At 32.1% G+C, this 26,359-nt stretch overlaps 1 protein-coding gene across 4 annotated transcripts in view; it reads left to right on the top strand.

The window, feature by feature from the left end:
• LOC125072824 (protein Wnt-7b-like) overlaps positions 1 to 26,359 on the top strand; it is a 54,007-nt gene that overhangs the window by 12,569 nt on the left and 15,079 nt on the right. For all 4 annotated transcript variants that reach the window (XM_047683530.1, XM_047683528.1, XM_047683529.1 and 1 more), the window contains exons 2-3: positions 25,667 to 25,798; positions 26,150 to 26,247. In XM_047683530.1, the coding sequence (XP_047539486.1) occupies positions 25,667 to 25,798; positions 26,150 to 26,247 (230 nt within the window). The remainder of the gene's footprint in view (positions 1 to 25,666; positions 25,799 to 26,149; positions 26,248 to 26,359) is intronic.

Below are 26,359 nucleotides of genomic sequence, written 5' to 3'. Positions count from 1 at the left end.
TTAGTAATATATAAATTTAAAACTTATATACGTGATGAAACTTTTTCTGTTATAAGGAAAAGTTAATAATCTCACTCGTATAGTCTATTCCACCCCCTTTTCACCCTCTTAGAAATGATTTCTGTGATAAAAAATATCTTATGTCCTTATCGGGACTTAAACTATCTTGATATCAATTTTTGACTAAATTAGTTCGGCGGTTACGCATTAAGAGGTACATTTATGAAGCTTGCATTCAATAAACAAAGAAAGAAAATGCCCGGGGAATTATGCTAATATGGTTTATTTTAATAACGAAATCCTAAGTGTTACTCTGCTGTATAAGCTATATTCTTGAAAAGTTTCATTCAAATCTATTCAGTAGTTTTTGCGTGAAAGAGTAACAAACAGCACATCCTAAAAATTTCGCATATAATAAGATGTTCATTTTGTGATTGTCGTCAAATCATACTTTCTCAGATTCAATAAAATAAATCGCATGTGTTTTTAGCGTTGATATTTTTATTCGTGTCTATGTTACAGTAAATTCATGTTTTAGTCTATTCAACATCATAGATATACGATATTATATAAATATGTATAGATAGATAATCTTTCCTCTCGCGTGCGCCTAATCAGAACTATAACCAGAAATAGTAAGGATAAATGTCAGACTTTTAAGAAATATGAACGGCTCAGCGCTTTTTAACGTGATTTATATATTAATACGTCACGTGTGACGAACACGATCACGATTATAAGAGGAAATTCTACTGATGTCAGCAAATTTTTATCTATAAATGAATGTAAGGAATATTTTACAAAAACCTTCTTGAGGTATAGTCTATGGAGTCCCTTTTTAAATTCGGTCAATTGAGACCTTTTTCCGCTGACTGTTATTGGGTTTAACTGAGAATAATACTACATTTTTTAATTTAAGCTCACAATTTTCCATACAAGGGTGTTCATGCCTTTGGTGTATCGTCTTGTTTGAGTATAGTTTGATATGCTTGCATTTTTCTTGTTCAGCTTGAAGGCAGCATGACAATTTAAGATCCAGGATTACTATTTTGATTGCGAACTTTTCTATTACTTTACATACGAAACGTTTAACACTGTTTCAACCTCACATTTAATCTCAATAAATAATATTCTTTTGTTTAATTTGAATGCGTATGAGTGTGTCTGTGTATGAGTGAGTGATTGTTTGTCTGTGGGAGTGTATGTGTCTTTGTTTATATATTTACATATAATAGTTTTTAAGTGGTTCTGATGCTTATTACGTTAAATTTACTTCATTTTCTTATCACGATTAAGTTATATGCTTTAATTATTTAATATCATATTCATACCGAATATAAATGAGAATATTATTTAAATTCAATTATAAACCAATATTTCAAATTATATCAAAAAATGACATTCAATTTTTTACAGTTATCGATATACCTAATTATTTATATAAATATTATACAAAGACATGAGCTCGTATGCTTACAAATGTTCCTAATTACTGGACTTCTTCGTTGGCCACTTGCTTCATCTAAACAAAACAGATGTTTTTAGGTTTATTATTCCAAAACATCTTAGTAGTAGCTCGGAGCTTAAAACCATTAGTTCTGCACCCGAAGACTCTAATCGCGTCGCATTGCCATTCAAGAAGATTGGAGATTGGAGAAGATTTCGAGACTGTCGCAGCTGAGAGCGAACCTGTGTTTTTGCACACTCTGTGCACTATATGCCCTAGACATTTAGCAAACTCCGTTTAAAGTAGTCGCTGCTGGAGAAATCGTACATCGTAAAAAATTACATGACATAATTGAATCGCAAACAATAAATAACCCTTCGAAGGATTCGTCACAAATTTTTAATTAAAGTTTTTATCATATTTAAAATACGAATATAGCCAATACGAAGATTTAACCCAATCAATACATTTATTTGATTCAAAAATCGAGGATGAAATAGAATTATAGCTTATATATTAAAATTTACGCAATAGCTAATCAGAGTTGGAACCAATTAAAATATCCTCTCGTAGAAGTTAATTGTGTGTCTGTTTTGCATAAGATAAATCGTCTAAAATTGGAAATGATAAATTATGAACATAATTGGAAGATAATTAATTAATGATTTATGCTCATAGTCATTTAGAAATTAGGTCAGGCTGCTTAAGGCAGTGAACTGTTATTGGGGTCAGGTAGACCCCCTGCTGGGCATAAAACAGAGGCATAGACAAGGTAGATGAATTTATGTAACGAGGTGTCATGACGAATGTACGGTCAGAATCTATTAATCTAGATTTGAGAAATTAATTTTAGATAATTCAACAGCGAGTTCACATAAACTGGTGTCAATACGTGGTGACAGTTTTGTGATAGAGAGTTGATGATACTCTCTACTTATTTAAAAAGCTAGGTTTTAATAACAAATGACGTGTTAAGAAGCTACATTCGTTACTATGTTTTAAATACCTTTTTATATAAGCTAATATTTTTAACTAAAACAGGCTATCAGAATATAAATAGTATATATATTTTTGTAATATAAAATATAATATTAGATGCTGACTCTACCTTACTGGTATATTTTTAAATCTTTATCATTATTCTTAATTAGCAACATATAATATATAGAATGAATTGCGTTTTAATTGTAATATTCAATTTATTTTCATTGAATTCTATACAATAACGCCAAGTTGACCCAGTGCGGAGAGCACGAGAATTTATAATCCGAACCACTGAGCTTAAATGTGATTAATTTTTATTTATTTACAAGAATAATTCACAGGCGTGGAAATATTTTTGTATCACATCCTTGTTCAGCTATTTTTTATAATGACAGAAGTAATTTTAAATTATATAAATACAAAAAAAATATTTTGAACCGGCGACTCGATAGAAACGGTTATACAACATCGCTATTTTTTATATTAATTAATCTCTGTCGTCTTTAAGGAAAACATAGTGAGGTTCATTTGTAAGATGAATTTCCACAACACGTGTATCCACCAAACTAATGTGGAAGATCGCGGTGGAATAACCGTAAATATTAAAGCTTCTTTGTTTTCGTATTATATAAATCCTCGCGTCATTTATCCAATTGATTTACATCTTTGTACAGTTTTAATCGTTTTTGACATCATACTATCAACGTACAATAGTCATATCAGATCAGTGTTTACAAAAAGTTACTTGACATGGCAAAGTCAAAGGACATTAGCAATTCCATATTATTTAAACGAAATATTTCGGCCATTCAATTACGTAGAAACCAAAACCGTAAAGAATTCAACGCGCGTAAAGCTACTACCAAAATAATATTATATGAATCGTCATGTAAATATTACAATCAAAGTCAAAAGTCTAAGTCAAAAATCTTTATCTATATATATAAAAATGAATTGCTGTTCGTTAGTCTCGCTAAAACTCGAGACCTGCTGGACCGATTTGGCTAATTTTGGTCTTGAATTATTTGTGGAAGTCCAGGGAAGGTTTAGAAGGTGAGTAAGTATGATAATAGCGCTAGGAATTTAATAAAAACAACTTTGTTTTTCCTTAGAAATAGGGATGGTCGATTATCATTGATTTTCGATGATCATCGATGTTAGACAATAAAACATGGATGTTTTAAAATTGATTTTGGTTTATTTAAAACATCGTTACATCTATTTCTCAAATTTAATATTTTCTTCCCTTTAGGACGACGCAAAGTTTACAAAAAAACACCGATGTCATCAATTAACATCGATGTTTAGTGTTCAATAAACATTGAGTATCAATGCTCGGTATCGATGTCATTATCGACGCCATAATCATATTTTTGCAACATGGTTACCAAAAAACCAACCAACAAATAGATCGAACCTTTATTGTCGATTGATTCCTCTTATGACAAAGAGTGCATTCTGCATCCTTCTATCCCCCTATATATTATTAAACTCTTTGCTTCTATCTTTGTGAGTGACGGTTACTACTACGTGCGCGAGAACTTTTTTTTTTTACTTCGGTGATCCTTTGCGATGTGCTCTTTTTTTAAACTTTGTGATAATGACACTTTACCGCAAAGTGCGCGAGAATTTTTCTTACTTTGTTTACGATGCTGAGGAGAACATGAGCTGACTTAGGTCGTCGCAGTCAATCAAATATGCGAAGAGCTACTTCACGTGCTAACCGTACTAATGACCAGAAAGAAACAGATCGAGAAAATAGTCGTATAAAATTAAATGTTAGTAACATAATGAAATTGAGAGATCTCGCAGACTCAGTGCTCCTGTGATTCTGAAACGATCCTGCATTCCACTGTGATCCAGCAATAGATTATTGTGCCGACAAATCGGTAAAAATTGGGGAAATGACAATAATTGGTAAATATTGTAAGATGTTACAATATAGTGGTGATTCTACTGGATTATGTTGTGCTGGAGGCAAAGTAAAATTGCCACAATTGGTCGCACCACCAGATCCCTTACGCTTTTTAGTTTCTGGGATGAGAAATGATTCTAAACACTTCTTGGTTTCTTCAAAAATATAACAGCTCTTTTCAGGTGACATCATGCCCACTTTCATAGTATAATAGTTTTTTACAATTTAGTAAACATTTTCAAAATAGCATTGGATCGAATGCCATCCGAAAGCCATAATATTGTCGTTCGAGCTGATAAAACACCTGCCGATGAGCCGGTGCCGATGAGGCCGATGACACACAAAGAGGTTTAATTCGCTCACCATTGACGAAGTGGATGATGTCATTGTAGGAGAAAATTTACAATCTAGAGATATTGTGCTTCATCGTCGGAATAATGATTTCAAACACGTATCTGAAATACACAGGACTTATGATGTATTACAATCTCCTTTGATCGTCTGGCGGGGGAAGATGGGTACCATTTTAATATAAAAATGGTTACACAAGTAACAGGCGCTGATGCCAAACAGGTGTCCACAAAAAGTTATTGCTATGAATTTCTATTCATAAAGACTCATGATCCGTGAATGTGAAGTAAATCTTATTATTATCATATTCTGAGGTGCTTTTCCATCAGTTTGCAGTTGACATGCATGTCAAAATTGAGACTGAACAATTGACATACATCCGTTTGAACCAAAGACAGCTTCGATCAGAAAAATACATTAATTATAAATGCTATGAAACAGTTGACCCAAAATTGCATGCAGTAGTTACCAAACACATGATACCCATGTATCTTTTTTATTAGCATTTTTATGCATCTGTATCTAAACTCTGCAAGGTCTATACCTTGCAGAGTTTTCAACTGTATGGTCTACGGCAAGTGTTCCAAGCGATTTCCAAGAGACCTGATTGCTGAAACCATCACGGGAAATGATGGATACTCATTGCGGACAATGGTCGATTGGTAGTTGTGAGGGTAAAAGGACAAAATGTTGATGTAGACAATCGTTGGATTATGCCATACTCGCCAATATTGTCCAAAGCTTTTGAAACTCACATTAATGTAGAACATTGTAACTCTGTGAAGTCTAAAGTACATATGTAATATTAGCAAAGGTAGCGATATGGCCGTCGTCGCTATGACCGATGCAAATTATAAAGTATCACAGTACCAGAGGGGTCGCTATGTAAGTAGCAACGAAGCAATTTGGCGTATCTTTTCATTTATGATCCATGAAAGACAAATACAGTAGCCCAAAAATAAAATATAATAATAAATTATATATTAATTAATTGAAAATAATAATAATAAAACCTCATTTATATCAAGCATTTTTTTTATTAATTACGAATTCCTATTGTTTGTTTGAAAATTTATTTTATACGAAAGCTTAGCTTTTTTATTTATCGATTATGGCAGTACGAAGTCTGCCGGGTCAGCTAGTTCAATATAGAAGTGTTTACACTTGCTTATTGAAGGTCAAAAATCTACCACCGGTTCGGAATTTAGCACCTCAGACCTGAGAAGAACCGGCGAAAGAAACTCAGCGGGATATATTTTTTTATTTTTTTTTAACCATTTTCCATGTACAATGATAATTATATTTTAGTTATTTGAAACAGCCTATCATTATTATATAATTGGAATTCTCACAAATTTATTTTATCAACGACTTTATAAATATAAACTAAATATTTGACCAATAAAATTAATGAAAATCAAAATATACTTTATTCAAGTAAGCTCTTGCTAGCACTTTTGAATCGTCATTTTAAATGACTAAATTAAATTAAACCTACCACTGGTTCAGAGTGTACATCCTCGAGAAAGACTGGCAAGAAACTCATTAGTTACTCTTTTCCGATACATGATCCTTTATGTAATTAGTAATACGCCTTAATAATCAAAGATTTTTACTTCTATGTTCATCACTGTTTCTATAAAAATAATCAGTATTATTAAGAATTTACATGATCTCATTAATACATTTTCATTTTGCTAAGCATGTATCATCAAGTTAGATATTTTTAATAAATGAGGACACAAATACAACATTTATTACAAGTCCTTCATTATCGAACATTTAAAACTTAGAGATAATTTAATATCGAAGAACATCGGTTAGAGGTATTAAGACACACAGTCATATTGTTCAGCAAGTATTGTTGTTTTATCAAAATGTATATAGTACATTAAATTAACGAATTCTAATAAAAAAAATATTATATAACATGAGTCATTTTTTTTATATTTTAATTTACGCCAAATTAAGTGAGCAAATACCAGCTTATATAAATCTATTTAAAGGTAAGCAAAAATATAACAGTTTCTTCTTTTTTTCCTCTGTTTGTCAAATGATTTTCTTTTTTTTAATGCTGTTGACGAGCTTTAGTGTTATCAATAAAAATCAAAATAAGAATTATGTATTTCATTCACTAGACGAACACTAGTAAGGAAGGTATGGAGCTCCGTAACCTTAGTAGAGACCATCGGATATCCAAATAAAAATCTATCTGAAAACGTAACCAAAACCCATACATGATGTCATTTCTGAATATGAAAGTATCCGACGAAATCGTATAGTCTGAAATAATTTCGTATCCGAAACCGGTAAAATATACATACATCCGTATCCCTACCCAAAACCAAAATAAATCCACAACATCCCTGCTTGTATTTATAGTTTGGCAAACTACACAACCATGTGTAGTTCGCAAGAAGATAAATGCGTTATTTAGATCGAAAGTATCTATAGCGTAAGTTGTTTACTGTCAAGTATTTGTTTGTCGGTATGTATTAAATAGATTTAAATCCAGTAAAGAGGTTTATGGTTGTATATAAAACTTAAATTAAAAAAAAAAATGTACTCACGATGTTACTATAATTAATGTCTTTGATTAATTTTATTTGTTTATTCGACAAATTAAAAATAAGAAGACTCGTTTATTTTATACTGCTTGATTAGTTTACTTAGGTTACTTTTATAGTATCATATGTTTCGGCATGTTGCTTTGGGGTAACGTTACTTAATTCTTAAGATCCCATAACAGCTTACACTGTTATCCTATTAAGTGGTTTATAAGCCATTCTTCTTATCTGGGTACAAAAATTTACATATCAGCCTTCCTTTAGTCATCAAAACATATACAAATTTTGCCAAGTATATTTTCTCTCCTAATCGCTTAAGGTTTAATTTCGTAATTTAAGCACTTCTACGTAACAAACTGAGCATAAATAATTTAAATATATAAAACAAATTACTAATATTACTGAGTCAATAAAACATGATCTTTTTGATTATACTGTAAGCTATATTTAAGTTAAACATTAATCAAAACAAGTTCGATAAATGATAGCAACGGCTCTTTATTAATTGGAACAAATTTATTAAAGCATATCTTTGGCGTAATCTTTTCTGAAGCAAATATTTTACCATTAATTATTACTAAAAGTTGAACGAACTTATATTAAGACTGCTATTATTATGTATTGTAGTGATCTCGGTTCCGGGATGTGTAAAAATAATAGACTTCTTGTGTGATCGTTCCTTTATATATATATATTAATTATCCTGTATAATATATTATATATATATATATTGAATATATATATTTATATATATATATATTCAATATTAATTACAGGAGAGGACGCTTAAGAGGGTTTAAATTATCAATATATTATAAAGACTATACATAAAATCTTATAACCAAAAAAATGGTAATAATACTAAAAATAAAAACAAAAATTATAAAATAATTTGATGTGTTGTACAACGGGCGGAGTTTTGACTAATTAGCCATCTCTTCCAGAGAGATTTTTAATAACATAATCTGCGTAGGCGGTGCAGATATAAATTTACATACACACTAATAATTATACTTAATACATATATAAGTATATATATTATATACTAATAAATATTTTAAGATAGTAAAATAATACAAGGAATTTAATTTAAGTTGTCTAAATTATTATTTAGGAATAAGAAAGATCTCTATTATTTGAATAAAACTACGACTTCTTCAATTATCGTCATCCGCAATTTGACTTCAACGACCTCATCCACAGTTTGGAAGGCTGTATCTTATCTGTGCCGATTGTGCGCTAGCCTTAACCAGATACGGTCGGCGACATTCACTATGCCATTAGCCATCTTTCTGCTGGACAATAAACGGTACTGTATCGGTGTATATAAGTTCACTGGCACTTTGCTCTAACTGCCACCATTTATAAGTACCCAGGGGACATGTTTAAGAAGTTATTACTTCTTAAATCCCACAGTTGGCAGAACTTTGACAGTTTATCGCGTCGTTAATACTTCTTACACTGCTAATGTTGAAAGTCCAAGAAACTTACCATCAGATGAACATTTGCTTATCAGACATCTAGAAATATTCAGCCATATTATACGTCACATGCTAGACTATGTAATATTGAATAGTCAATTTTTAGCATTAGCATTAGCAGGCTGTTAATTCCCCACTGCTGGGCTAAAGGCCTCCTCTCCCTTGAGTAGAAGGTTTGGAGCATATTCCACCACGCTGCTCCAATGCGTGTTGGTAGAATACACATGTGGCAGAATTTCGTTGAAATTAGACACATGCTTGTTTCCTCACGATGTTTTCCTTCACCGCCGAGCACGAGATGAATTATAAACACAAATTAAGCACATGAAAATTCAGTGGTACCTGCCTGAGTTTGAACCCGAAATCATCGGTTAAGATGAACGCGTTCTAACAACTGGGCCATCTCGGCTCTCTCTATCTCTATCTCGGATTGAGTAGTCATAACCGCCCTAAATATATAACTAAATTTATAACTAACGCGAAATTCAATAAAGACTACAAAATATTGAGTACAAACTAAAATGAAAACTTGTCTGGTCTCCTTAACCATTGAATGTTAATGTAATTTTCTAGCTTTCGTATCAACAACAATAACCATTCAGTGAGAGCGTTAAGGAGAAGGCTTTTATCCTGGAACATCTTACAAGTTAAATAGGACGTCGGAACGAATAGTCTGTATTATTGTAATGTAACAATGTTATGTTATAGAATGCGCTTTTTGTGATAAGCGAAGCGGAAAATAAATTAAGAATGTATAATTCAATCGCTAACAAGGTAAATAAAAATTGTATAATTATGTGCAGTATGTGCACTACACGAAATGGTGAAAATACTTATACGAATAAGTGTATTCGTATAAGTATTAAACGATAGACAGAAACAGTAGCGAAAATGTTGTATAAAAAAATGACGAAATATAAAAAGTTTATTTAAAAGAATCTACATCTAATAATACATTTATACATATGTATAGTCAAATGTATTAACATTTGAAATTTAAATAAATATAATATCTGACAAATCCATTCATAATATATTAACGTGATTTCAAATATAAACACGGATTCACCGAATATTTTGTTATTACAATATATATGATAAATATATAATACATAAAAAATATATAATGAAACAAAAAAAATTAACGAAATCTAGATAAATAATATTGTATGTTTAACCTCTATGCTTTCCTATTACTATTCGGATTAAAAAATTGATTTAATTTGAGACCAAAATATCAAAAATTCTTATTCCATATATTTAGTCTTAATGAAGGTTTACTTTATATTAAAAACCTTTAAATAGACCCCTTTCCTATCCGCGTGAAGCCGGGATGGATAGCCAGTATTATTATAAAGCATTTATCTATAATATTATCATTTGAATATACAATTCTCGTTGTGTGCAATGTTTGGTTCATCTCACGCCACGACTTCTGCCATTGATATGAACGGCTGTATTTAGAACAAAGCTATTTTGTCAATACATATAACATTCCATTCCACCAACCCGCATTGGAGCAGCGTGGTGGAATATGCTCCAAACCTTCTCCACAAGGGAGAGGAGGCCTTAGCCGAGCAGTGGGAAATTTACAAGCTGCTAATGTAAATATGACATTACTACCACTTGCCAAATTTGCAACCGTGCAAGACTTAAAAGATCATCATCCGATATTCTAACATGCTCATAGACCGATACTATATTACGTAAAGAATAACGTTTCAAAAAAAAAAACAAAATATACTTTATTCAAGTAGGCCTTTACAAGCACTTTTGTACCGTCATTTAACAAACTATTTTAATTAAAGCTACCATCGGTTCGGAATGTAGATTCTACCGAGAAGAACCGGCAAGAAACTCAGTAGCTACTCTTTTACAACATCTAAAAATAAAGTCATGTTAGTTAGATACAATTATATATGTATGTTATGTCTCCTTAGGAAGTGCAAAATGACGTTATGAACGTACTATAGAAAAACAATTGATAGATTTAACTCATATTCATGCATATATAAATATGAAAATGCATGTGATTTACTAATCAGACTAAATAAAGAACATTTATTGCCAATCGTATCGTGGACTGTCATCCAAAAATTACAATTCAAATTAGAGTATTTTTTCACCTAACTTTAGTCGGAATTTCAGAAGCAGAATTTATACCAGTTAGATGGAATAAAATAGATACTTAAAGCTTCATAAATTCAACTCATTATATTCGACCGTCAAGGATAATTGAACTGATACACAACACATATGACAGACAAAACAATTTGGATTCCACGGTTCGTAGCTCATTGTGAATTGGTGACCCAGATAGTTGCTATTTAAAAACAGGTGATATTTTGATTAACAAACAATGTTTACTAGATTAAACCAGATTAAACTAATTATTTATTTTAGGCCTCTCTTATAGCTTTTACGTACAACTTGTTCTGTGTGGAGTCAGTACTTTATATTACAATGTAGTTAAGCTGTAATTATTTGAATTAAAAAAAAACCGGGTTTACTTCGCATCCATTTAATTAAAATATAGATTGGTTTTATTATATCATTGCAAAAGTGGCGAAAAAAGTTAATAATTATTATAGTACGTACAATGTACATCCGTCTGCAAATATTGATACTGTGGAGTTCCGCCAATGATGTAATGTGTGATATTATATTCCTTAAGTCTGTAATAAAAGTTAAAGCATTAATATTCCACAATATGAATATTGATATGAATTATTACGGATTCAAATCCTAACATGCACTATCACGTGCTTAGTGTAAAGAAAAACATTATGAGTAAGTCTGCATGTGTCGCATGAAAATCAGCCATATGTGTCTCCACCAATCAGTCTTTGGCCAGCGCGGGAGAACTACAAAACCATCTCAAAAATTTTAAACTTAAGCCCAACAGTGGGCCGTTTAAAAAATTACTAGGTTTACGTCTAAACTGTAAATATAATTAAGTCAATTATGACAACAATAAAAACGCTACAATAGACACTCAGACCACACCCAACCGCTGTCAAATAGCCACTATCTCCCGCCCAGTAACGACATATTATTTTATACCGTCCAGTTTACCTTTATCGTACACGGATAAACGTAAATTGTAGACCATTAGAGAAATGAATATTAATGTCACAGATTATATTAACTCAATATGTGTCAAAGATGTCGATTAGATTCCGGTATCTCGTCTTTATGGATATTCGTATAAACATCGATGTTAATCTATTTATGTATCTCATTGAGTTGCATAAATGTAATCGTACGTGTAATCTAAGTTATGGTTGTATTGTTTATCTTGTGTGTTTTATTTTAAGACGATACATCGGTATCGAAATAATCCGATATTAACATATTATGTAAATTTATGAATTCGATGCTTATGTTTTGTCGTACTAATATACTATAATATTATTATTAATTGTATTTAATGAAACAATGTATAATTTTGTGTTTGTTTGTGAAACTATTGCGATTTCCCGTTTTCGAAAAAAAGACTACAGATTCTGGATTAGTGGAACGAAACGGTAGTTTTGAATAAATCTTATCAAATAATGTTTTTTTTTTTTAAAGTTTAGTATCAACGACCCAAATTAATTAAGGAATTACTTACTCCTATTTACCCCTTCTTTTAAGCTTATCACTTGTGTTAGTGGGGACGACAATAGCCCAAGGGGACATTGTCGATCCTGCGACTTTTTACATCGCTAGGCGCCTCGTAATCCTTTGCGTTATTGACGCTTGAATTTAATTTAACAGTGCTTGTAGGAGTATAACATCAACAGGTATTTCACGTCTATCAATAAATAACAATTTCTATGCGTCTCATCTGCCTAGCGTCCCGTTTTTTGGCAAAAACATAGTACGCTTACATTAAAAACTACATCGAAATATGCTTAGTAGCGCGTCTTTGTCGTCATCAGTAAAAAAATATGAGATAAACAAAGTCTGACCACACGCGGTACTGGTTATATCTAATCTATACTAATATTATAAATGCGAAAGTAACTTTGTGTGTTTGTTATCTCAAAACGACTTAAGCCACTGAACCGATCGTAATGAAATATGACATTTAGAAGCTTTAGTTTTAGTTATAAAACATAAAGTTGTATTCGACACCATACATTCATACTGGAAAAAGGATCCATTGTTTCATATAAATAAATGTCTTACAAAGATCTGAAAAGTACGTCTGGGTTTTTTTTTCAAATTAATGAATAGTTACAATAATGTCTTCCTGACCTAATACGGCCCGGCATTGAATCTCAAGGGAGACCTGTCAACTACGCAGGATATATAATATAGAACTAATAATCAACTAATGTAGAATCTGTAGAATCTATCGAAAAGACGAGAAAACGCAATAGTTTCACAAACTAATAAATAAATCCACAGCGCGAATCTTAAGACATTTTCCCTTACTCATATAATCCAATTAGACGGCTATACCAACATGACGGCAAAGAATTCAGGCGCAGGACCAACGTTCTTCCTTTACGTTACTTTGAACTTCCAGACTTCGGGTTTTATTTATTTATTTATTTATTTATTTATAGGTTCGCTAGCGATTTTTACACAAATGTATATTTAAATAACGTTACATATAAAATTAAAAACATGCATAAACTGTGTAAAATCAGTTAAAAGCAAACACTGCATGCATACATAATTCTTTCTTTTAAGTATTGTTTGATAAATATAAATCTAAAAATAATGAATAGCAATTTACATTATATATTAAATTATAAATAAAGTTAAAATAAGTTCATAAATATTCTAAAAATGGATACAATCATAATGCGGTTTCTGATGCAAAACAGTTATGATAAAAGTTATATAATATAAGATTAATCAATTGAAAATACAAAGTGACATTAATAAATAATAATTAAAAACATTCAAAACGAGAATACTTAAAATACAGACTAAAACATTGCAAAAAATTAAACGACTAAAATAATTCAATTGACACAACTAAATTCATTGTAATTGGCTGATTAGGTTGTTTATAATTAACTTCCGAAAGGTATTAGGCGAATTTAAGTTAATATCAATTAAATGACTCAAACCATTATAGAGTTTGCATAAACGGGGAAGGCTAGAATTGGCGCCGAAAACTGTTCTGGTGCGTGGAGGCACAAGAGGAGTAATAATGTGTCTCGGATATCTGTTAGGCACTCTGAAATTTATTTTACTGAGTAAACTAGGGCAGTCCAAATGATTTCTTAATAGTTTGTATAAGAACAAAAGATCGAGTAAGTCTCTTTTTTTGTCAAGGCTCATCATTTTAAAATAGTTTAATCTATCCTGATATGAGGTTATCGTTTTATGAATTTTACCGGAATATGATAAATGCCATAAAAAGCGTTTTTGAACGCGCTCCAGTCTTAAGTAATGGGCAGCATAATGTGGACGCCAGACAACGCTGCAATACTCCAGGTGACTACGAACAAGACTATTGTAAAGCGTTATTTTTGTTTTAGCTTCTTTAAAATTTCGACCTTGTCTTATGATAAATCCTAACATTTTTAAAGCTTTTTGTATTACATTATCCAAATGATTAGTAAAAGTTAATTTTTTATCTAATATAACGCCCAAATCTCTTATAAGATCAACCTCTTTAAGTGTAGTACCTTGCATGTTATATTGTGTTGATATGATGTTAATCTTACGAGTAAACTTGATGTGTACGCATTTCTCATGATTGAGCTGCATGCCATTAGATTCACACCAGTTTATAAGGTTATTCAAATCACTCTGAAGTAAAATCGCATCACTCGGTGAAAATATTGTTCGAGTGATTTTTAAATCATCGGCATATAAGTATGGCGTGGAGTTTTCAAAACAGAATACAATGTCGTTGATAAAAATATTAAACAAAATTGGACCAATATGTGATCCTTGAGGGATACCTGAGGTGATCATATTTGATGAGGAGCAAAAACCATTTACAACAACACAAAAAGATCGGTCGCTCAAGTACGATGAAATCCAGTGCAGCACTGATCCTGCATATCCATATAAAAACAACTTATCAGCTAGAATTCTATGTGGTACCTTGTCAAATGCCTTCTTAAAATCGGTGTAAATAGTGTCTACTTGCCTCTGAGAGTCAATAGCTTCTGATAATGATGAAGTAAAATTAATTAGGTTAGTGGCGGTAGATCTGCCTGGTGAAAAACCGTGTTGGTGTTCGGAGATGAATTGATTGAAATGTGATTGAATTAATGGGCAAACTAAAGATTCAAAGATTTTTGGGAAAATTGAAAGAATAGATATAGGCCTATAGTTACGTATATCTTTTTCATCTCCATTTTTGAATATTGGTACAACTTTTGCTTGTTTCCATATAGTTGGAAAAATCCCAGTACGTAGTGAGGCATTATATATTATGTATAGTGGTAGACTTAAGAAATTTGCACATCTTTTTATAAATATCGATGGTATATTATCCGGTCCCGGTCCTTTTGTGGTATCTAGGTATTTTAATTTTTGTAAAATATTATACTGACTTATTTCTATTGTTGTTAGGCTTTCACTACAACCTAAATTAAGAATGTTACGTAAATAGAAGGTGGAATCTAATTTGCAGCTGTCATCAGTATTATTATATACCGAGGCAAAATAAGATGAGAACATGTTACATATTTCGGCCCCTTTAGTAGATGTTATAAGTCCATTACTCATAGTAGTTGGATATGAATTAGAATTATTACGCTTATTCTTTAGGAATGTCCAAAATGCTTTCGGGTTTTTCTGAATTTGCTTTTCAATGTTAATATTATGTTTATTGTAGGCATCACGTGTAATTTTGTCACAGCGATCACTAAGTAATCTTAACTCTATTTCATTTATTGGATTATTATATTTTTTAAACCGTTTTAGAACCTTACATTTTTCTTTTATTCGTTTTTCTATGTTTTTATTCATCCAAGAAGGGTATCTGGTACTTCTAATTTTGTGTAATGGAACGTAACTTATGAAAGCAGTCTGTATTGTCTCGTAAATTTTTTTAACCATTTCATTTATATCAACATCCACATGTAATAATTGGTGCCAGTCAATTCCTTTCAAATAATTTTCAATCGAGTCATAATCAGCCTTATAAAAATTAAATCGCTTCTGAGATGTATTCACACACAGTCTGTCCAGTCTGACGTTTGGTATAATTATTTCAAGGGGGGGATGAAGTTGATCAACTTTACTAATGGTATTATTAGAACAACTAACGGAACAATCTGGCAAATCTACAAGCACAAGATCAAGAATTTTTTGCCTATTATTAAGAATAGCGTTACATTGACGCAGTCCATTTTCAGAGATAAAATCCAGCAAACTTTGTACGATTGGAGGGATTATGCAGTTTAAAGCGTTTAGATCTACATTCCACGAAATACAGCTTAAATTAAAATCGCCTATAATACAGGTTAACATATTATGTTGTTCGGAAACTCTATTACAATTATTTAGAAAGTGATCCAACAAATCCCTACATACAGGTGGTGGAAGATATATTCCACATAAGGCTATATGACATATACTATTCATTTTAGGTACATCCAAAACCACCCACAAATCTTCACAATCGCTTTCCCAGTCACTAACTCTGTACGACAGGATATTTTTTTTCACGGCAATTAGTACTCCCCCGCCATCTGTCTTAGAGCTTAACTTTGCAGTTTGTCTGTCTCTTCTGTAAACGTTGTAACGATTATCAAACAATTCACCGTTCGAAATTAAGCTGTTTAACCAAGTTTCAGTTAAAATAATTACATCGTAATCATTGATTACTACGTTACGATAAACATCATGAGTTTTAGTTCTAACTCCACGAACATTCTGATAAAAAATCTTAATAGACATATATTTTAAGTAATATGATACCAATACATGAATTTTACCTTACACACTAACTTAATTTGCTTAAAAATTGCATATTTTTTACCACTTTGTAATCAGAGTTATCGTCCTTGCGAATAAGTATACGACCATTTCGAACCCACGTGTATTTATAACCTAATTCTTTAGCTTTTAGTCTCGTCGCAGCATGCAAAGCCTTATTTTCTGGTGACAGGTGTTCCATGATATAGATTGGTTTTTTCTCTCCCCCAACGCCTATATCCGATGTATTCAGCTTATTTCTAGAATTTGATTTATTGTATTTTATGACTGCCGCCAGAACATTGTCTCTAGTTAAACAAGTATTAAATTGTACTATAATAGATCTCGGTCGAGTACTGTGACGATTAACTTTAGCAACTCTTGTAATGTTCATTATTTTGTCTTCTGTTATGTTAACTCCTATAACGCTACCTAACTGCTGTAAGATTTTGACCAGGTTTTCGCTTTTTGATTCAGGTACACATTGCAATTCTAAGTTGTTAGATCTTGATCGTTGTTCAAGATCATTTATTCGTGCTTTTAGGATATCAATTGTTGATTCTAACTTGTTGTTTTGTTCACTGAGATTCTTTAAAGCCGTTACGTTAGCACGATGCTCCTTCATAAATTCATCATACTGCTTGCTTACAAAAGTCACAGATGTTTTTATATCTGTAATTTCTTCCCTCAACACCTTCAATTCACTATATAATACACTTTTGATGGATGTGGTTATCTCTGATAGCATATCTTTTATTTCCGCTTTAACAATTTTACTGACCATTTCCCGTAAATCATCATGGAGGATGTAGCTCGATTGGTCTGGTGAAGAAACAGCGACCCTTTTATTCGATCTTTTAGTCACATTATGATCGCTGATACGAACTGGTGTGTACTCGTTATTACCTTTCGGCCTTTTTGGCATACAAGACGGACACTTCCAGTCAATAGCGTGGTCTAAATTAATGTCTATGCCGGACTGCGTGGTCGATTGTAAGCATGCACGATGGTATCTATTCTTGCAATTTACACAACACACATACTCTTCGTCCTCTTTCGCTTCATTGCAACAGTTCCACTGGATCGTTGACATTTTTATATTTTAGAAGAGTTTCAGTACTATGTGGTCTCTTCAAAGCTATTTTATAATCAAAATTTATAATTCTAATATTATTATAAAATTGAAAAAGTCAACTTGTCTTGGGGATTGAACCGTGATCTTCGCCTTCGTAATACCGAGCGGTGCCGGCTGAGCTATGGTATCATTAGACGTTTTGGTTGAAAATGTTGACCGCAAGATAATATTTACTTTTTTTGTAACGGGTAGACACAAAAAATGTTCTTTATACTTAAAAACCGAGCACTACATTAAACTAATATTAGTATCTTTCGATGTGATTTTTTTTGTCTTTAAACACTTAAATCACTGTACATTTCGTAGTATATGTCTGTAGTTGTAGTCTATAGACGTAGAAAAACTGTATATTGACTTTTTTAAATTTTAACTTCACTTTAAGAATAACAATCAAAGAAAGAACACAAAAATACACGTCTTGCTTGCACGGCGCGTAGCGCGATATGGTTATTCTTTTAAATCTTCAGTCACAGTAAGATTTTGCGAACGAGAATTAGAGAATTCTTAGTCACTATTTACAACTCTGATACGCCACCAATATTGGCAACTGAGCTGTTATATCCCTTGTGCCTGTAGTTACTTTGACTCTCACCCTTCAAAGCAAAACAGGACAATACTAAGCAACAATAAAGATTGAGTGGTACTTACCCTATCTGTGAAGTAAGCTAGTCTCTATTGAGGCTTTGCGGCTGAAATCGGTCAGAAAGTCATCATCAGATTTCATTATATGTCTACCTAGTCTGGTCAATCGGTTGGTACGATATAAATTTCCTAATATGTAAAAAAAAAAAAAAAAACAAAATATACTTTATACACGAAGGCTCTTCTGAGTTCTTTGCATCTACGAATTACAAGATTATATTAAAGAAGAACCGGAAAAATCCGTTAAGTACATGGGCTTGGATATAAATAATCAAAGGGCATATTGATAGTGTTTTATCAAATCTATTTAATTATTTGTATTAACAGCAACTGCTTTTAGTTTATAAATATTCAGCTTTCTCATTCAATTTTCACCTTTAATTGAATCGATAAATAAATGAGTCTGTGAGGAATAAATCACAGATTAATTGGCTCGCGTGGGATCAACTTCAGTGTTTTATCTTTAAACCTACATATTATTTATATACGCTTCGATACCAATTTGTTATTACGTAAATGAGAACTATAATCGTGTCAAAAGGATATTGTCAAGCTAAAGAGATACTTATTTATAATAATAACAAGATATCTTTTGTTAAAAAAGTGTGCTGTAAATTCAAATAAATTGTATAATTATATATATTCTTACTTGAAAGTAACGCTCAAACTCTTTTTAATATAATGCTAATATGTTTAGATATCTCAATTAAGCCGCCTGGGTAGGTACCACTCATCCATCAAATATTCTACTGCTAAACAGCAATACTTAGTATTGTTGTGTGCTAGTGAGCCAGTGTAACTACAGGCACAACGGACCTTACGAAGTCAAGATTGGTGGCGTATTGCCTATGTAAGGAATGGTTAGTATTTCTTACAGCGCTATTGTCCATTTGCATAAAAAAAAAACATATAAAAAAGCTTGGTGAACTACAACAAACAGACTGACAGACTAATTATTATTGAGTTGCGCTGATAGACATTCAATCTAATCCACATATAATATTACAAAGTTGCTCAATGATTAAAAAACTCGAATAAAACATTAGAATACCTTCAATCTATATTAATATTACAAATACGAAAGTAACTCTATCTATATATCCTTCTGTTACTCTTTTTATGCCCAGCACCTGATGACATGAACAACCCCTAAAACACGATCGAAGCCGCAGGTAAAACTAGTACCTACACTATATTATAAATGAAACAAAACAAAAACGTATTATAACGTTTAAAACGTTTAAGCAAAAAATGTTCAACTTTTAAAGTAAGACTATAAATAAAATTAGAAATACCTTTCGTAAATGATAAAACAACATAATAATGTTTGTCCAATTTATCTAATCCGGTTAAGTGTTCCACAATTCATACAATTATTGCAGACAGACAGACGAGTGGGTAACACCGGTTCGTTATATAGATTTCGTTATGATAGGGAGAAATTATGTTTCCCGCCTCATAATCCATAGTTTTATGATAAGTTGATAAGAGAAATCCAGTCTATAGAGGTGTGGAAAAGTTCATTCATATTTATTATATTTTTTTTTTATTAAACATCAAGAATAGAAGGTAGAGTTAGATAAGGTTTTATATGTTATTTTATTTTATTACATTATGCGTACAATACACTATTTTATTTATTTATTTATTATTTATTAACTCTTTATTGCACCCAAACTTAAAACTAAAAATTACAATTTTGTTACACAAAAGTTGCATGAGGTGCCCTTATCGCTAAGCAGCGATCTCTTCCAGGCAACCTTTGGGCAGAGGATCATAATATTTACATATATGGGATATAATATATGAATAATTAATTCCTATAAGAATCACACAAAAGTTAATCTGTTATATGTTTGAGTTAAAAAATACTCAGTCATATATAATATTCTTAGCATGTCTATTTTAATCTCGTTATATCTCTGCCTCTACCTTTATAAAATTTGAGATGACATATCATAAATATATGGTCTTAAGCGTTCCGTAATATCTGGTAGCGTAAACTATTTAAAAAATCAATATCATATAGTATCTGCACAATATTTCAGCCTTATACACAGAAATGAGTAACAGCATCTATTAAACTTATACGATAGTGCAATGAGAAAATTGAGGATATAACACGGCTGTTTTATATTAAACAAAATTATTATATACACCAGCCTTAATAATATTCGAAGATTTAAACTGACCAATCAAAAGAGTATTTATTTATTGATTTATAATTTATGGCAATCTAATTAACAAAATAAATTATATTACACAGTAAATTATTTAATGTACAAACTTGGATTAGGTGCAACAGGCGGCCTTATTTGCTAAAGCAGCGATCTCTTCCAGGCAAAATTAAGTCAGAAAACCAATTAAAAAAAATTACGAACATTTACTTATAAATTAAAATACCAATAAATATTTAGTAAAATAATTCTCTAAGCACGATGAAAGTACGAAATATACAATTTTTACAAACTACATAATGCAAACTTGTTAATATATAAACGTCGTCGTCGGACGTCTAATAGATTCGATCGATAGATGTAAAAAAAGGTAAATTAAAAAAAAAATGACACAAAACATTTACGCTTAAGTTCTTTAACATTTCTCTACTAGTATAGTGAATCTGTGGTACGTCTCGTAATTAAAATGAACGTGTTATTTTTTGTAACCAAGTTCTTTTACTCGCCTTACTTATGTAAGGCGAGTAAAGTGTAAAAAAATTGTCGTCCCTTTCTCTCTTTCTCTTCAGGTATTGTAAACGGTTTTATATAAAATAATTTAAATTAAATTTACTCCAAGGGCCAAATGCTTCGACAGCAAATGGGACGAAAAAGTAATTTTGACATAAGACACGAATATTTAGATCTTTATTTTGCTGTAGCTTTTTCCACAGCGGCACCGGCTCTTAACATAGTTTCTTAGATATAAGAGGGGGCCAACGTGTCAACGCATGTAGCGTCCCACACAAAGGCCCGTCCTCGTCCCCGGGAAACCAATGTTAATCCATCAGGCTTCTTACCATCATCACAACTAATTCCACGAAGCTCAGTAAAAGCAGGAACGTCGACATCAATTGTTATTTTTAATACTACTAAGTATTGATAAAAAAAGTCCTGCTTATGTTTGCTTTTGACCTTCTTCTTACTTCACAAAACGTATACATAGATCACGAATTTTACATATCAGTTCGTTCTTTAACTAGAATAACCCTTAGAAATGCGACCCGAACATCGATATAGCCCATTGTATGCAAATCTGCTCCTTCTAGTATCGATACCGTTTTAGTTTTATTCCTATCCTTATCGCAGACACAATTACAAATGACAATATTAAGATTATTAACAAAAGCACTAACGTAATTTTAATTATACCAAACACTTTTAAATTGTTGTAAACAATTTGATTACTAAAGGTTTAAATCTATATATGTATATAAAAGCGAAATACCACTCGCTGATATATACATATATATATGCTGATATAAACACGAAATTTCAGAAACCATAACACCTACAAAGTTGAAGTTTGGCAATCCTTATAGACATCCGCTAAGAACGGATTTTACGAAACTACACCCAAGGTTGTGAAACAAGGGTTGGACGTTTGTATTTTAAGTTTCGCGCGGATAAAGCCTCAGTTTCATCTAGTATATGTCTAAGCGTAATGATAAGATCTAATGGATAATAAAACAAAATATTTGACAATAATATCTTTCATCCGCAAAGAAAAAAACCTCGAACAATTGTTAGTATAATGGTATATAAAATTTACAAATTTTGCATATCAATATTTATAAAGGTTGCAATTTGAACTCTATTCCTTGAACATAGGATCTATTAATATACCTTGATATATTATTGAAATTTGTGCCTTAGTTGAGTTAGAAACAGGAGCTATTTTCATATATCTTAAAATAATGGACAGTAAAGCTATCGTCTCATTAATACATCGACGGTAATGACATGTACCAATTAACGGTGAGCCGTGACAGACCGAAAGGCAATTCACAACTCCTACACACTAAGAGATAAAAGGCTAGCCACACAACATTTTACTTGTAAAATAACATTAAGAGAAGTAAGCTTTATTGATACTAAAAAGGAAATTCTGTTAGTTGTAATTTGTTCATCGGGACGAAATAACATTTATATTGTACGTCGAAAGCCAAATTGAAAATTCGTTTTGGTAATAGACGATGATTTCATTTGTCCAGTAATATTCTACTATATTTTAGCAAGCATTTGGTTAGACAAATGTCCATACGAACTGTCTGAAGGTTCATATCATATTAACAATAAATAATGTCAGCAAAATTAATCTATTGTCAATTTTATGATTTAATTTGACATTCCCATGTTCTCGAAATCACGTAAAACTAATTTCCTAATAATATATCCAGCGCAATTAGCAAATCTCCTTTTGAGAACCGCCATATTCGAAATCTATGTAGACACCGTAATATGTCTGCATGTTTTCAGATTTAATTTTACTATGTATTATGTATTTACATGCCATTGTTGTATTATAATGACCTCCTGATAGATTCTACCGCGGTGGCTTCTCAAGAAAATAATCGGATTTATCCTCTGAAAAACCTAATTAATAATTTTCTATTGCCTCAGCCGGTTATTTGACCATGGAATCTGCGACGTTATAATCTAGCATTAGACAAACATGGCATTCCATAAAATATATGTACAAAAGAAAAAAAAAATCTCGTAAAACCAATGTCAATAAAGACACAAGAAACATAGCATCTCAGTTTCCGAGATTGGTTAATTAGTGGTCAGGAAATTTAAAAAATATATATTCTATTTAATGCAAAACTGCCCAAATTAAACAATTCAAATAGCATATATATCACTTGAACCATATGCCTAACCAACCGTTTAAATAAGCCAGAGCCTTCTAAACTAATGTATTCTTTAATTTGCCAGTCATTAAACACAATTGTGCCGCAAACAATACTAAACAATCCGTCATAGTTCCGTTGCGCGCTAAAATTTTGTGACAATATATTTCCCTTCCGTTCATTTTAGGTGCTAATGAATGAAGTTTAATCTTTTTGTTACGTAGCTTATGGTGCGTTACCATTGAAATACCTCGTTGGAACAAGCGTTTTGAACTTTTCAGAAAGTCACCAGCAAAAAGTACTGATAAACATTGATAGCAATTTAGTGTTAACAACTTATTTGCATTTCTTCAGAAAATCTCCAACTATTACACAATATTGTTACGCACCTTGCGTTTCCACTTAAATAGGTCCCTTGCGTGCAACTTCTATGTGCACCTGATTACAATTCTTCAGGAACTAACCAAGTTTTCTTACCATTTTGCCATAAATTCCAATTTAAAATCATTACGAAACTTTGATCACTTTTGTGGAGGTTCAGCTGCATAAATTAATTTTAATTGCATAACAAATTATTGCATTACAAGTCCTTTGATAATCTTCCACAACACGCGATATCATTCCTTTCACAGACAGATTATTTTGTTGTGTGTTTCATTTTAATTTTACAATATTGCACAATTATTTATGAGTAAATCAGTTTATTAGGAAGTATTTGCGTCTCTCATTTAACAATATAGCAAATCTGATGACGATTCTCAAAACAAATAGTCTAAGCTGTGTAGGACATATAGTTTACAAGTGTATGCTCAAATACTAGTTTATTCTCTCGGATAATCCATTAAATCGGCACGTCCAACCCGACCAAAAACAGTTCAGGATAATCAGCTTTACTTGCTCTTTCTAAGCAATGAAGTGTAAGCATTGCCAATTTCTAGCCGCCGGGCTATTATAGAGAGCTACGTATTAATGACCTGAACCGGGACTCATACCAAGACCTCTGGATCTGCGGTCTGACAAACTGGCCACTAGATCAAGATACAGGTGATATTGACATATTTTATTAACAAAGTTTGTGAAATTAATTCGTCTAATTACTCTTCAATTAGCAGACCAATGTTAAATAAATCCAAGGAAGTGACGTATTCACAAATGAAAATAATAACAATGACGCAATCTACGTTAATAATGAAAATTTATTAATGACATTTATTTACATAACTATGTTGCATACATGTGTTTGTGTGCACGTGTTATATAAGCACATGAATAATAATATTTAATTTATAAACACATGAGAAATTTATTTACATGGTGATAGAGCTTCTGGTTTCAACCACTCACCACATATAATACCACTAAACAGCAATATTTAGCAATGTTAATAGCTTTGCAATGGTGTCTTCCGATATAACGCCTTAGTTCCCAATAGTGGTGCACTGACGATGTAACTGATGGTCTATATTTCTTTATGTGTCGGTGTCTACTACTGGTGGTGACTACTGTTAGATGGTCTATATGCCAGTCTGGTAAGATAAAAACGTTCCACTTGACCTTGACTATGTAAGCGATTGGTAGTTTTCTTAAAATACCAGTCTATAGGTGATTGTGAACGCTTAACTTGTATCAGATGTGCCGGTTGCTTACCGATTTTCAATAAAAAAACGTTACTTGAGACTTCTTTGGGAGCAACAACAACAAAACCTCAAGGTCGAATTTCAATGCTAGCTTTGATTGTCTCTTAGTACACTATATACGTATTAATTATAGTTAGGTTTTCCGACGACTCTACACATACGAAGCCTACCGTAAATGTAGCTTGTGTATTTTGTTGTTGACGGTAATCGTTTTTTAAAACCGGCGTTACGTTACATTACATTATCAGCCTGTGAATTGCCCACAGCTGGTCTAAGGGGTCCTCTCCCTTTGAGGAGAAGGTTTGGAGCATATTCCACCACGCTGCTCCAATGCGGGCTGATGGAATACACATGTGGCAGAATTTCGTTGAAATTAGGCACATGCAGGTTTCCTAACGATGTTTTCCTTTACCGCCGAGCACGAAATTAATTATAAACACAAATTAAGCACATGAAAATTCAGTGGTGCCTGCCTGGGCTTGAACCCTAAAACATCGGTTAAGATGCACGCGTTCTAACTACTAGGCCATATCGGCTATATTATATATATTAAAACACGTTATAATTGTATATGATTACGTAATATAGAAAATGACTACTTTTAACTCGTTAAACAAAGGAATATCAACGTTTCAACATGAAACATCAAACATTGTGATAGACTAATTTTAGTTCTACCAAAGTCTTTAATTTGTGTATCTATTAAAATATTATCCCTTCTATTTAAAAGACATAAATACATAATTAAATATATTAAATTGGTTAATATTCTTATAGGGACAGTGTATCTGGCGCTGTGTCGCTCGGCGCCCACCTTGTATGCGCACGCGTCGCCGGCCTCACTGACAAGCAACGCGCCATGTGTCGTTCGTCGCCCGCCGCTATCGCCGCCGTGGGGGACGGTCTAAGGTAATTTTTGTCATAACTTTTAAGTATTTTTATTGAAGCCATTGACGTGTGCAACTAGTTTTCATTTATATCCGAAATCTCTCTTCGATCTTTGAATAAAGTATACTCTACATATATAGAAAAACTATTTGATTTAAATATACTTACTTAATTATTTTATAACTTGCAACACCACAGACGATGAGCAAATTGTCTTTTTAATGCTCCTTACTCCTTCTGAAATGATTCGTACAATTAAAAATAGTTGAGTCAAGGACTGGATGACGTCAGAAATTGTAATATGACGGATTCATTTATTATTTTAAATGCTCTAGGGAATATAATTTAATGTTACTCGTTGATCATTATCAGATTGGCGTACGCTGAATGTCGGTCGCAGCTCGGCGGTTACAGGTGGAACTGTTCCGGTATTGGAGATGGAAATGACTTTGGACACGTGATGCCATTGGGTGAGTTAACTCTACCTTTTTATTTTTCTATCATTCACACACATACTCACACACTTACAAACACGCGCGCGCGGTAAGGGAGGGTTTTGTGATTCACGAAGTAAATACCAGA

This window comes from Vanessa atalanta, chromosome 22 (genome assembly GCF_905147765.1).
Source record: "Vanessa atalanta chromosome 22, ilVanAtal1.2, whole genome shotgun sequence".
Classification (NCBI taxonomy): Eukaryota; Metazoa; Arthropoda; class Insecta; order Lepidoptera; family Nymphalidae; genus Vanessa; species Vanessa atalanta.
Note: the sequence above shows the minus strand (reverse complement) of the source record. Positions and strands in the feature narration are given on the sequence as shown.